This window comes from Rousettus aegyptiacus, unplaced genomic scaffold, assembly GCF_014176215.1.
Source record: "Rousettus aegyptiacus isolate mRouAeg1 unplaced genomic scaffold, mRouAeg1.p scaffold_m13_p_11, whole genome shotgun sequence".
NCBI lineage: Eukaryota > Metazoa > Chordata > Mammalia > Chiroptera > Pteropodidae > Rousettus > Rousettus aegyptiacus.
The window spans coordinates 37,508,985-37,522,308 of NW_023416286.1; the positions used below are offsets into that span (position 1 = coordinate 37,508,985).

The 13,324-nt window shown below is 33.3% G+C and overlaps 1 protein-coding gene across 8 annotated transcripts in view; it reads left to right on the forward strand.

Annotated features, from left to right (window-relative positions):
• The window catches only part of WRN (WRN RecQ like helicase), a 109,802-nt gene that overhangs the window by 26,816 nt on the left and 69,662 nt on the right, over positions 1-13,324 (forward strand). For 6 of the 8 annotated variants that reach the window (XR_004953360.1, XM_036228715.1, XM_036228717.1 and 3 more), the window contains exons 4-8: positions 942-1,087; positions 1,566-1,714; positions 2,450-2,599; positions 3,705-3,774; positions 10,303-10,417. Coding sequence is in view for 7 of the 8 variants with exons in the window: in XM_036228715.1 (XP_036084608.1) it covers positions 942-1,087; positions 1,566-1,714; positions 2,450-2,599; positions 3,705-3,774; positions 10,303-10,417 (630 nt within the window). In the remaining variant the exon portion in view is untranslated. Of the gene's footprint in view, positions 1-941; positions 1,088-1,565; positions 1,715-2,449; positions 2,600-3,704; positions 3,775-10,302; positions 10,418-13,324 lie in introns of those variants that run through there. The other 2 variants (XM_036228720.1, XM_036228719.1) reach the window with 2 other exon arrangements.

The window sequence follows — 13,324 nt, forward strand, 5'->3', positions numbered from 1 at the left end:
CCATCTTGTCCAAAAGCAGAAATAGAGCTAAATTTTTTAAATGCATTTTTAATTAAAAAGTTGAGAAATAGGCAAATATAAACAGTAATAGATAATAATACAACAAGCACTTTATATTTCTCCCACCTCGCTTTATCAAATCTTAATATTTATTTTCTTCAAATCTTTATGAAGAAATGAAATAATAAAATGTAGCTAAAGCCCCATGTATGCCCTTTCTCATTTTCCCTTCCGTAGCCCTCTGTGATAACTTCTATCATGAGTTCAGTGTTTAGCATTCCCTCACGTTTCAGTATGCCATAATTTGCTCATTCTTTTGTTGATGAAAATATAATTTGTTTTCATTTTCACCAGTAGAAACAGTATTGTAATGAACATTCTTAAACATTTCTGTCTGGTTGTGCACATATAAGAGTTTTATGTATTTGTGAGAAAAACTTGCCAGGTCATAGTGTTTTCCAAGAGGATTTTACCAATTTAAACATTCACCAGTATATGAGTGGTCCCACTAGTGTATATCCTTCTTAGTACTTGATATGATAAAGCTATAATTTTTGCCAGTCAAATAGATGTGAAATTGTATAGATTTAATATGCATTTCTCTGATTTCTAGTGAGATTTTATGTCTTCATATATTTATTTGCATTTATTGGCCACTTGAGTTTTCTTTTGGGAATTGCCTGTTCATATTTCTCTCTCTCTCTCTCTCTCTCTCTCTCTCTCTCTCTCTCTCTCTCTCTCTCTCTTACTGGATTCTTTTTTCTTTTTCTTACTAACCTTTCAAGGAAATTTTACAATTTGGGGGGTATTTATTAGCAGTTATATGTATCACATATCTTTTACCATCTGTGGCCTGTCTTTTAACTCTTTGACTGATATCTTCGGTTTTGCAGAAGTGAAAATTTTAGTGTAATTATTATATATATTTTTTCTTCCTATAGCATGAGTTTATCTGATGGCGATGTGGTAGGATTTGACATGGAATGGCCGCCAGTATACGATAAAGGAAAGCTGAGCAGAGTTGCACTAATTCAGTTGTGTGTGTCAGAGAGCAAATGTTACTTGTTTCATATTTCCTCTATGGCAGGTTGGTATCTCTTTTCTTTGTTTCATTTTTATATGGTAGATAATTATATTATGTCATCTTTATCCCTAAAAAATTAAGCTCTGGAATTAGCTGGCACTTCTCTCATTGCCTTAACATTTAAGTAATTATGTTCTGCCTGATTCATTCATATTTCTGTTTATTTAATTTTCACATCTGTATCAGACATTAATATTTTTCCTGTTTTAGAGAATAGAGGACTGAAGTTTAACGGGGCTAAATGACCAGGAATATACTATTAGTGTTAGCAGAGGTAGCATTCGAACTAGTTGTTTTTCTTGCCATTTATTAGTTACAACTTTTGCTTTAGATAAGAAAAGAAACGCTCAACATAAATGTGTCTCTGAATTTAAACTTAACATAAACATAAATTTAAATGTAAATATAGAATGTGTAATAAGTGGAAAATAAATCTGTCATACTTGATAGGACCTATGGAAATAATAATAAAATGTTATAGTTTTTCCTCAGGGTTTAAAAATGTTGCTTGAAAATGAAGCAATTAAAAAGGTGGGTGTTGGAATTGAAGGAGATCAGTGGAAACTTCTACGTGATTTCGACGTCAAATTGAAGAGTTTTGTGGAACTAACAGATGTTGCCAATGAAAAGGTAGCCATAATATCTGTATATATATTATTTTCATAAACAAGATAAATTTGTGTTTCACAGAATATCCCTTCTATTTGAATGTTAGATTTTTTGAAAAAAGAATTTAAGCTGTGTGTTTTGTAATGAAGTCCCAAATGAGTGTACCATAATGAAAACTTTTAGTTCTAATCCACTGCCTTAGCAAATAGTTTTTTTAAACACTTCCCTCATATTAGTACTATTTCACTGTTTCATATATTTGCAAATTTAAATAACATATTTTGAGTTTATCACTTTAATCCATTTATATCAAAACCCAATACCTTTTTTTTTTTTTTTAAGGGAGAGCATAATGCAGCTCTTTTGGTATGATGCTCTTAGTGGAAGTTTCACTATCAATTCCATCATCCATATTTCACATATTTTGTTAATGTAGTTATTAGATTTTATCCTCACATATAGCCAAGTATTAATTTGGCTGGAAGTAGAATGCCTACCAATCTACTCAATTTTTTTTTCCATTAACAATACTTTTACGTTCAATAATTTTAATAACTACAATGGGGGAAATTCTAGAATTAAATTTTTACAAATGTGGACTGCAATTGAGGTTTTTGATGACAAGAAATTTATTAAGAACTCTATGACTTATATTTTGGTGTAACATTTCCAGCTTTGTTTCTGGCATGGTCATTTGGTGGTATTTAGGAATATCTGAAAATAGAAAGAAATATGTTGATTGTTCATTACTTCTAGCTGAAATGTACAGAGACCTGGAGCCTCAATGGTTTGGTTAAACACCTCTTCGGTAAACAGCTTCTGAAAGACAAGTCTGTCCGCTGTAGCAAGTGGAATAATTATCCACTCACTGAGGATCAGAAACTGTACGCAGCCACTGATGCTTATGTATGTACCAAAGATCTTTAGATTATGATGTATTTTTTAAACCTCTAATAAATTACTTTAGAAAAGTTTTATTGTGGTAGTGGCACAAATTCAGCTAGAACATTTTAAATCAGTTTGGCCTTATAAGTGCTTAGGGAGACATTTAGTGAAACTGTTCATTCTCAATACTAATGAACAAGTACCAATCAACAGATTTTTCAGTGCTAGTTATTTTTTATTGTCACGAAGCCAAAATAATGTCCAATTTGTATATAAAAAATGTGACTTCTCTGAAAACATGAAAGGCTAATAAGCCCAGACTGAGCATGCACAAATGGTATTGATGATATGTTTGATTTAGAAGCAGCTTCAGAATAAAAATAATTACAAGACAGTTTCTATATTGAAACTGGTCCTATTTCTTATATTTATATTTAAAATGTGGTAAAAATTTAGAAAAATTGCCTCCAGATTTAGCTTTCCACTGCTGTTAGAGATATTTTCATGTTTATACATTCATACATAGTGAAATCTGGGCTTATCTTTATATATAGCACTATTGGTTTTTTTAATCAAGAAATATATTTTATGTCCCAGTGAATTTCTTTTTCTCTAATTCATACTTTTATTTGTAGATGAATATCTTGTTTCTCTTTATTTTTTGGCATCTGTTTTTAGAAATAGAAACTTCTTTTATTATTTATAAACAAAAAGTTTTGTCAGAAAATAGGATGGTAATTTTTATGTTCTGTTTTAAAAAATCATAAAACTTGTTGAGAACTGGCTTAAGCTTTATAACATTTTTATTCTTGCAAAATCAGTGTGACTCGATTGCTTCTGTTAATAGTACCTAGAAGAAGGACTGTTTATACACTAATACCCGCTTATAATATTGAATGTTAAAACATGAAAATTTAAACTTTTATTTTAAAACACTTATTTTTTCCATTCTTACAATTGGTGTGGTGAATAAATGAAGCCATTTAAATTGTTGTGTAACATAATAGGTTGAATTCAGTTTTTTGAGTGCTTTGGCAATCATCGTTTTGGATTTTTGTAAAGATGGGTCAGAGTTTTATTTTGGTGATCTTTAGTATGCTCTTTTCATTTTTCTGTTTTTCCATAGGCTGGTCTCATCATTTATCAAAAATTAGAAATTTTGGATGATAATATACAGTTGTTTGCTATAAATAAAGGTATGTTTGATCTAAAAATAAAAGATAAAATTTGAATTGCTCTTTTGTCAAGTTTATCTGCAAAAACAATATTTACACATGTGCAAAGAAAGTATTTGGTATTTTTACAACTTCTTGAACGTCTGAGCAGTGTTGACATTAGGTCAAGATACATATGGCCCAAGCTTAGGGTTTCAGGCTTGTGCGCTTGTGGCAAAGCAGGACTTACCACTTCTACTTTGTGGTGTTGCTGTTTATTAAGCTTCTAGAATTGGGGCTTTGTGGCTTTGATAACATTGATGATACAACCAGATCTCTCCCAGTTTGGAGATTTTACGTCCTTGCTATAAATATTTAAAGTGTATAAGATGTTTTGTAGTGCCCTGGTTTAAATTTCTAAATTTTCTCTAGGGTAGGCTAACTCCACTGCTTTTCTCCAAAAAGAGTAGCCACTTCATTCAACTTCAGGGCCTTTCTCAGATATCTCTACAGGTCTGTAGCAGCAGCAGACATATGTAGTACAGTGGAAGAGTGTAGGCTTTTGCATTACATAGACCAATGGTGGAATCCCAGCCACTTGACCCAGAATTTATCTATTTCCCCATGTTTGGGTGGGGGAAATGTTGGTGATAGCATGATATCTACTACATAGAATAGTTGCAGGCACTAAAAGGGATACTGCTCAAAGCGCCTATGTTGATCTGTATATAGTCATTATTACTATTTTTGTAGCTTACTTTTAGAGATTTTAGATAATTGTGTTTTTTAAGATGTTAATTAGGTGATTTTGCAAAATAAACTTAAAATATAGCATGACCTTCTTATTTAAAAATTATGTAATAGCCTTTATAGTTCTCATGAGAAGGGATCCATACTCTCTGTGGTAGACTCTCTTTTACATGCTAGGGTAGAAGAGTTTTTTATACTTTTCTTTCTTTCCCTGGAAAACCACTTCTGGTGAGTGCCCACTGACTCTCCGTAGCTGAAGATACTGTGGCTAGAAATCATCTTGATTAACTGAGGCAGATGATATGGTTTTGAAGTTGATCTAGAGAACATGATATAAGAACTTATTTAGCTCGTAATAAAATTAACTTCAACAGAGAGGACTCACAATTTTCTGATTTTGTGGTTTGCAGAATTGTTTGTAGGTTAACTTGCGACTTTGTCTTGATGAAAATGCTTCAGAGGAATGTTTAAGATAGTTCTCACTAAAGTAACATATATTTGTAAGTCAGTATTGGAAGTCCTGGTATCTGTGTACTTGTTACTGCAATACTGCATTCTTTGATCCTCACTTTTATTCTGTATTACATTATATGCATAAGTACATTATGATATCTGAAGTGAAGTGACTTGACTAGGATACCAGTGAACTGTAACTAAAATTACCATTCTCTTTTTTTTTCCCTCCCCTCCCATCTTCTATCTCTCCCTTCCTTCCTGTTATTAAGTCAGAATTTCCCCGATCTATACAGAGATGATATTTTCAAATGACCAGTTTTGGTTTGTATTATAAGATTTTTTTTTTCTATTATTAAAGGATAAAAGGAAAGTAGAACATCAGAAAATCAAAGGAGTTTTGCACATTGTTTCTCATTGTTAATGTATTAGCTTATTCCCAAGATGGTAACTAATAAGCACTAAATGATATAGTAGTTAAGTATGTATTTATTCATTTATTAAACATTGTTGAGTGCTTTACAATAGTGAACAAGACAGGCATGAATCTGTTTCCTGAGAGCAAAACTTACAGTTTTGTGGAGGATATAGATGCACAAAAAAGTCAATTGCAGTGTGGGCAGATGAGTCTTTTGATGTCAGAAAACAAGGTGCTATGGTTAGCTCATAGGAGAGACATCCAGTGCATATTTGGAGATATTAGAGAATATTTTCTGGAGAAAGCGATGTTCAAGCAAGACTTGAAAGAAGAGTAGGAGTTGAAGAGTAAAGAAAAAGTATCATAGGCACAGGAGATAATGGGTGCAAAGTTTCAGAGGTGAGAAATCATGGTATCTATAGGAAATTGAAAATAGCTCAGTGTGATGAACTATAGAATATGATAGGGTGAAGAGCGAGGGAGACGCAGAAGCAAAAGAAAGCACGTAAGTCATGTTAAGGAGTTTACATTTCCTCCTAAGATCAAGTGAGGGCTCTAAACACAGTTATTACATTAAACAATAATTCAGGCTGTAGAGCCAGAAATGGATTATAGGAGGGCAAGGGTCATGTTGGAAAGACCTGTTAAGAGACTATGCCAGCAGTCCAAGTGAGAGGTGATGATGACCTGGCTTGGTTGGTTGTATTGAGCATAGAGGGAAATGGATAGATTCAGAATACATTTAATAGAGCAGTAGAATCAACAGAAATTAATGTAATGATGAGAGCTATGTGTCAAAGATCATTTCTGTATTGGCATGAGCAACAGGGATGAAAAACATTGAAGAGGAAGAGCAAGATTTGGAGATGAGTCATGCAGATGATTTTAGGTATGTTAAAGAAAGGAAGCCTGTGAGATAGCAACGTGGAGGTAACCAGTAGGCACTTAGATGTGCATCCTGTAACTCAGAGGACAGACTGAGTTAAAAATAAAGAATTGGGAGTTAGAGATAAAGAATTGGGACTAAGAAACTTGAGGAACTCTTTAGTATTTGATGTTTGTATGGAGGAGGGGACACCAGAACTGTCATGGGCATAGAAGGAGATTAGGAGGTGCGGTATGCAGAAGGCCAAGTTAAGAACACATTCTTAATCAAAAACAGACTCACGAATATAGTGGACAATATGGTGACGGATGGGGGTGGTGGGTTGGGGGCTGGGAGAATGAGGTGAAGGGTTAAAGAAGTACAAATTAATAGTTGATAGATGGTCACAGGGATGGGGAGTATGGCCTAGGGAATGCAGTTAGCATTAATATATTGGCTAGGTGGAAAACCAGAGGAGAGAAGGAGCAATTAGGGGGATCGTTTTATAAACTAGATAAATGTCTAACAATGTACTGTGTACTTGAAACTAATTAAAATAAATAAATTAATTTTAAAAAAGACTCCTTCAGGACCATATTTAACCTGGAAACCTGTAATGAAATTCCATTTTTTACCTTTCAGATAAAAATATGATAAATCCTTTTAGGAAACAGGTTTGTACTCACCTCATAAATAGTGCACCTTGATAGGATCTCTCTATATCCAAGACAAATGCACATAACCATTTGAACCAGCAAGTCCACCTCCAGGAAATTATCCTGTAGATACCTTCTAATGTAACAATTAATGTCTATATAGTGAATAAATATCAATTAATTGATAATCGATTAAATAAATTAAGGTACTTTCATACCCTAGAATACTAAAAAAAAAAAAAAAACAAAAAACAAAAAGAAAGGAAGGAAGAAAATGTTTTAAGTCAGCAGATGTTTTCAACTATTTTAAATTCTGTTGAGGGCTTGAGAAACTGAGGTCTTAGAATTAAGCATTAGATTTGGCAACGTCGCAATCATTTGTAACTTTTAACTACAGTGTTGGTGTACTGTGTGACAGAAGAGTACTTTAAGGAGAGAGTGGTCATTTGGGGCATGTGCTTTTAAAACAGAGAAGGATCCATAGGCTTCAATACACTAAGGTGCTATTATAACCTTAGCAAGAGTGGAATGCTGGAACGATGTGGTTGTAAGTCATATTAACATGAATGACAGACTAAGTTAGATCTAAGGAATGTGAGAATGCATGTGTAAACAACTTTTTTTGGTTTTGAAGGGAGTATTAATCTATTCAAATAATATATTTTTGGGGTGTTTATTATAAGGCAGGAACTGTTCTTGCTGGGGAAAATTCACTGAACAAAACAGATCAAGCCCCTTCACTTCATTTGGCCGTAGCGAAGGGAGAGGGAATGAGCTACGTGAACATCTGAGGGAAAAATACAGTACAGGGGAAAGAAAGAGCAAAACCTCTGAGAATGATTGCTTGCCTTGTTTGAGAACAGTGAGTATAACTGAAGTGAGAGTAGTAGGAAATGAAGCTAGAAAAGTAGCTTGGGCCAGATAATTTAGGGCCTTAGAGGCTGCGAATCTGACTTCATATTTTATTAATTAAAATAAATACAATGATGAGTGTTGGGAAACCCTTACAGGACTTGGAGCAGGAGAATAACATGATTAAATTTTTATTTTAAAAGGATTTTTCTGGATGCTGTAGAGGGCAAGTGTTTAGACAAGGAAGTCAGTTAGGAGGCTTTTGTAATAGGCCGGGCAAGAGATAATAATTGTTTGGATTAGGCTGATAGCAGTAGAGGTGGTAAGTGGGAGATTCTGTATATATTTTGAAGGTATTATTGTGAAGGATTTGCTGATGAATTCTCCATAAGGAATGACATATAGAGACTGAGAGAACAATCAAGATATTTTGGTTGGATAACTGAGTAAATGGAAGGGTCACTTAGTATAAAGATGATGGAAAGATCAAGTTTTGGTAAGAAAAATTTAGATTTCCATTTTGGACATGCTAAATTTTAATGCTATTGGTATCTAAGAAGATTTCCTAGTTGGAAATGTGATTCTGTAGTTAGGAGAAAGGTCGATATTGGAGATGTAACTTCGAGAATCATCAGCATAAAGATGGTAACTGAAGCGATGAAACTGGATGAGATAAAATAGGGAGTGAATGGAATAAAGAACAGAAGAGGCCCAAGTATTGACATCGAGGGCACACCCACATTCAGGAAGATGAGGAGAGTGCAGCAAAGAGGACCAAGAAGGGGCAGTAATAGTGGAGCAAGTATAAGAGATATGGTGTTCAGAAGCTAAGTGTAGAAAAAGTTTTAAGTAGAAGGAAGTTACCAATTATTTTAATACCTTAGAGAGTTTGAGAGAGATGAGAATTAACAGCGTGGAGGCCATTGCTAGCCTTTCTAAAAGCAGCTGTGCTGTACTCATGGAGGGGTGAAAGCTTATTTGGAATCAGTTTAGGAGAAAATGGGAGTAGAAAATGTGAGACAACTCTTCCAAGGAATTTTGCTGTAAATGGGAGTAGCGATATGAATACAGACTAATTAACAGATTGGTGTGGGAATATGAGATAGTTCTCTTCTTGTTTTTATTTTCTTAGTGAAATAAGAAGTGAGTTGTTCCCTGAATAAAAAGAAAGACAAGCTGATATTTGAGGCTGGAGAGAAAGAAAAGGGTTTCAAATAGTCATCTTGAGAGTGGGAAAGTGGAAAATGTAGAATAATTAACAATCATTACGGAGGATTCATTTGAGATCTGTGCTATGAATTTAAAGCAAAGTGAGGTGAATCATCATAGTTATTTTTTTATTTTCAGCTATATTCAACTGCTTGGGTCTAGGCATCAAGTAGGTAGTAACAAAGCTGGATTTAATTAGAGTGGAGGTTTTGCCAAGTAAGTACCATGGAGGGAGGAGAAAACAAAAGAGTTGAGTCCATACAAACAAATGATTACTATAATATGGGTGAGCAAGGAAAATAAGACATGGTGGAGAATGGGAGTGGGAACAATAATGTATAAGGAAGAGGTGATAGAGTTAATGGGTTTGGTTTTGAAATTGTGATAGAATTGTTGTGTTGGGAAAAGCATGTTTGAAAGAAGGAGAGCATGCCGGTTTTCAGAGGATAGAATGCTTACAGTTGAACTTTGGAAGTGGTGCCTTCATGGGTGATTATGAAGTCAAGGGTATGACTATGGGAATGGGTAGCTGAGGTTAGCTGAGGAAAAGATTGTTTGCAATAGAGGGCTCAAGGAACTGAAAAGGCCACACATCTAGGCGGAACATCTCTGAACGTTGAAATCACTAGGAATAATCATGGGAGTAGTAGTGAAGGGAAAGATAGATAGGGGACCAGGAGCTAAAATCTTCAATGAATGAAAGCATGTGATCTTGAGATCACGAGATAGCTGCAGTAATCAGGAATAGCAGGTGGTATAATCCTATGTTATATGCTTCTGAGGAGCTGGAGTTTTTGAAGGGCAAGAGGAATGGTAAGGAAGCGTAAGAAATTCTAAGCAGGGGAAAGGATTGGGAAATGAGAGCAGGTTTTGTGGTGTTGATTGGAGAATGATATACCAGACAGAATGAAGTTGAAAGTTTGGAAGATGATCGCTATTAGAAAGGCTTGCATTTTAATTTGTTGATGACCGATAATAGGGGCCGTGAAGAATGGGTAAGGTTATGTTTTACCAAACTATATTTGATATGTAGCAGTCCACATAATGTTATATTAATTTCTGATTTTAAAATAGTACACATGGGTTTAAATTCTCATTTCTATCTTCTTCTGTCTTGGTTGATAACTACTGGGATATAATATGTATGAATGCAGATCATTTTGAATTTATCCTAAAATTTAAGTAGGAAAATTGAAAAGAAAGTAAAGTGACTGAGGTGATTCGGAAATAGGATGAGTAAGTCTTTTTGTTGGAATTCACTTAAAGAAAGAAAATGAAAGTATGAGCCCTGATACCGTTTGAATAAATGGCTCAATAAATATCTCTGCTTTGTAGTTTGCAAATTAATATTGATTATTTTTTTCCAGAGGAAGAAATACTACCTAGTGATGTGCAGAAACAATTAACTTCAATCTCTGAGGAGATGATGGATCTGGCTAAACATCTTCCTGACACTTTCAGTAAATTGGAAAATCCACAGAGGTTAAATATTATCTTTTTTTTTTTAATCAATTCTGTTTGTTCTTATAGCATTTCCCTAAATTTGAGGAAATTCTGTTCATTAAGGTAGACTCATAAATTTGCTTGAATACATGCACACCAACCGATGTATAAATTGGAGAATTATCTTTCCATTTGTTAAATTATGCATCAAAAAGTTTAAGGCTTTTCTGTCTGATTTGTAGGATGTTTTATGAAACAAAGCAAAGTAAAATTAGTTAAGTCTATGTGAAGAAAAATACTTAAAATTCAATGTTGTCTCTTTTTGTGTTTATGGGCATCTTTCATTTAATTGTAGTTTAATCACTTGAAATCTATAAATAAAAGCAACCTTTATACTTAGTAGCTTCATTTTTCTGGTAATTATCTGATTATTATATAAGAATTCTACCTAATCAGTATATTATTAGAACAAGAGGCATTCATATTTTAAAGATCATTTATAGTTAATGCATTAGAAAACTTGAGATATTTGGATTAATAAACATTGGACTACTGGTGCTATGTAGCTCTTTTTGGAGTCAGGCCTTGCCCTAGTATTAATTGCTAAATGCATTCTTTGTTAAATCTAAAAGGATTGCTCTTGAACAGTGAATGATTACAGTGTGGTGATATAATTTTGAGGCAGATATACTTTGTGAATATGAAGCAGTTAGTTGAAATAGAATTTCGACTGACAAAATGAATGTAATGTATGCTTATTTTTGGATGATATTGTGATATATTTCAATTGAGAGATTTCAAAGTATGATATATAAATTCGGCTCTTTTTTAGTCATTTGTCCCCCTCCCCCAAAATTTTTTAGTAGTTTTTTATGTAACTTTGAGAATTTCTGAAAGATGGAGTGTATGAGGCTACTTTCAGAGCATGTTTGCTTTTTATTTATTGATACAATTTGACAAGCTTGGATATCCAGTTAAAATGAAAACCAGGTATAGGTAAGATTTGGTGTGCATGTGACAGCAACCGGAAGTTACCTCTGAAGGAGTGGACAAAACTATAAAATTTAGAAATAAGAAACCCTTAAAAATAGAGCAATTTGAGTTTTGTTATAGAAGGGAACAGCTTTATGCTTCAGTGGACCTGGGAAGGTATTGGATTGTACAGTACTATTTAGTTATTGATTTCAATTCGATACATATCTGTTGTATTGCTGTCATGTTCTTGACATTCTGCTGAGTACTGAGGTTGTCTACAGGCTATACATAATAACATTCCTAGGAAAGAAGAAAAAGTACACTGTGCCTTATTAGACAGCAGGACAGCTTTTGATATTATTTAGAGTAAATAGTTATCTTACGTGAAATATATCATCCTCTGATGTTAGGGCAAGATAAATGAGCCCTTACAGTCTTGTCAATCAGTGTGTGCCACTGTTGCTATACCTACATGTCACAGCATTCTCTGTGCATTTAACAATGAAACTATGTCACACATCTGTTCCTACTAATGTATTTACATACACATCTTATATTTGGATACCTGTGTATAATGCTAAATGTTCTTTATAGGATTTGAAGTTTTAGAGTGTTAGAATTAGTGGGATTTTAGATTTAAGTTTAATTTACTTTTGTTTGTATTGATGTACACTTTGTAAACTTAAGTTGAGACCAACTTTGAAGTACTGTTAATAGTGCTGTTTTTGGTATGGAAATAACTCATGAAACAACTTAGCGTTTTTTATTTATTCTCATGAATGATCAAATCTTTATATGAATCATCAATATAAAACTTCAAAAGTCATGTCAGATTTTATTAAGTGTTGATTTTAATACAGAAACATTAGAAGAGCTCAATATAAGCATTAGTTAAATAGTAAAATGTGTCTCTTTGCTCATCATATTCTCTTTTCTCCCTCTAATTTCTACTTTTACGAGGTATCTGAAAATTTCTGTAATAAGCCCCATAACCAACAGATAAGACAGTGTGCCTCATTTTACACTCTAGCAATGGTTTTCCTTTCTAGTTAACTAAAGTTGGTCATAATATAGTTATTTAAAGTCACTTAATTAAAGTGTTGTATTAGGAACTATAATTAAGGAGTTAAGAAATTCTGTTTATATTTATTCATATACATCTTCTCCATAGTTTCTCACTTCTTATATTTGCCCACTGAAAGGAAGTATTTTTTTCTATTCCAGAGAATATGTCTCTAGTTTTGAGATTTTTGAAGATACAAAACAGCATACTTTTCGAATTATAGTATAAACACTCATGTGTTTTAGTGAGGACTAGTTTGATCAGTAAATTGAAAAAAAGAGGTAAAACATGGGATCATAAAATTTTTCTTTTAACTTAACATATTAGTGTGTATGTATTCCTAATGTTTTGATATGCATCATGGCTTCTTCATTAAATACAGGCCTGGCATTTGGAGTTTTGCTCAGTGTTTCTTGTTTAAATACACCTATATGTATCATCTCTAGTTCCAGTTTCAGTTTCTTTAAAATGGAGTGAAAACTTAAGACACTTGAAGCAGTCTTAATGCAGGGTTCTAAGTTTTTTCCTGCAAACTTTTATAGTTATTTTAACTATAGTTAATCAGATAGAACTTTTTTCTTAAAAGGAAATTTGCTAAGTCTTTCCACATGTTCAACTTAGAATTCAATGAAAGTGGTTTTTTTTTTTTTAGTGTTCATGTATCATTAATTCAATTTACATTAAATTAAAATAATTATCATAAAAAATGGGACTGACATAAAATCCAGTTTGGGACCAAACACTTCTGCACTTGATAAGTCAACTGTTGAATGCAGAAGTACATTGTTGTATAATGAGTAGCCTACCAGCTATATGCATATAGCGGGCATTAGGGAATGAAGAGAAACTTTAATCCAGTATGTCCTTAATTGAAAGTCAGTTTAGGAAGCTTCTACTTAATGCAAAAG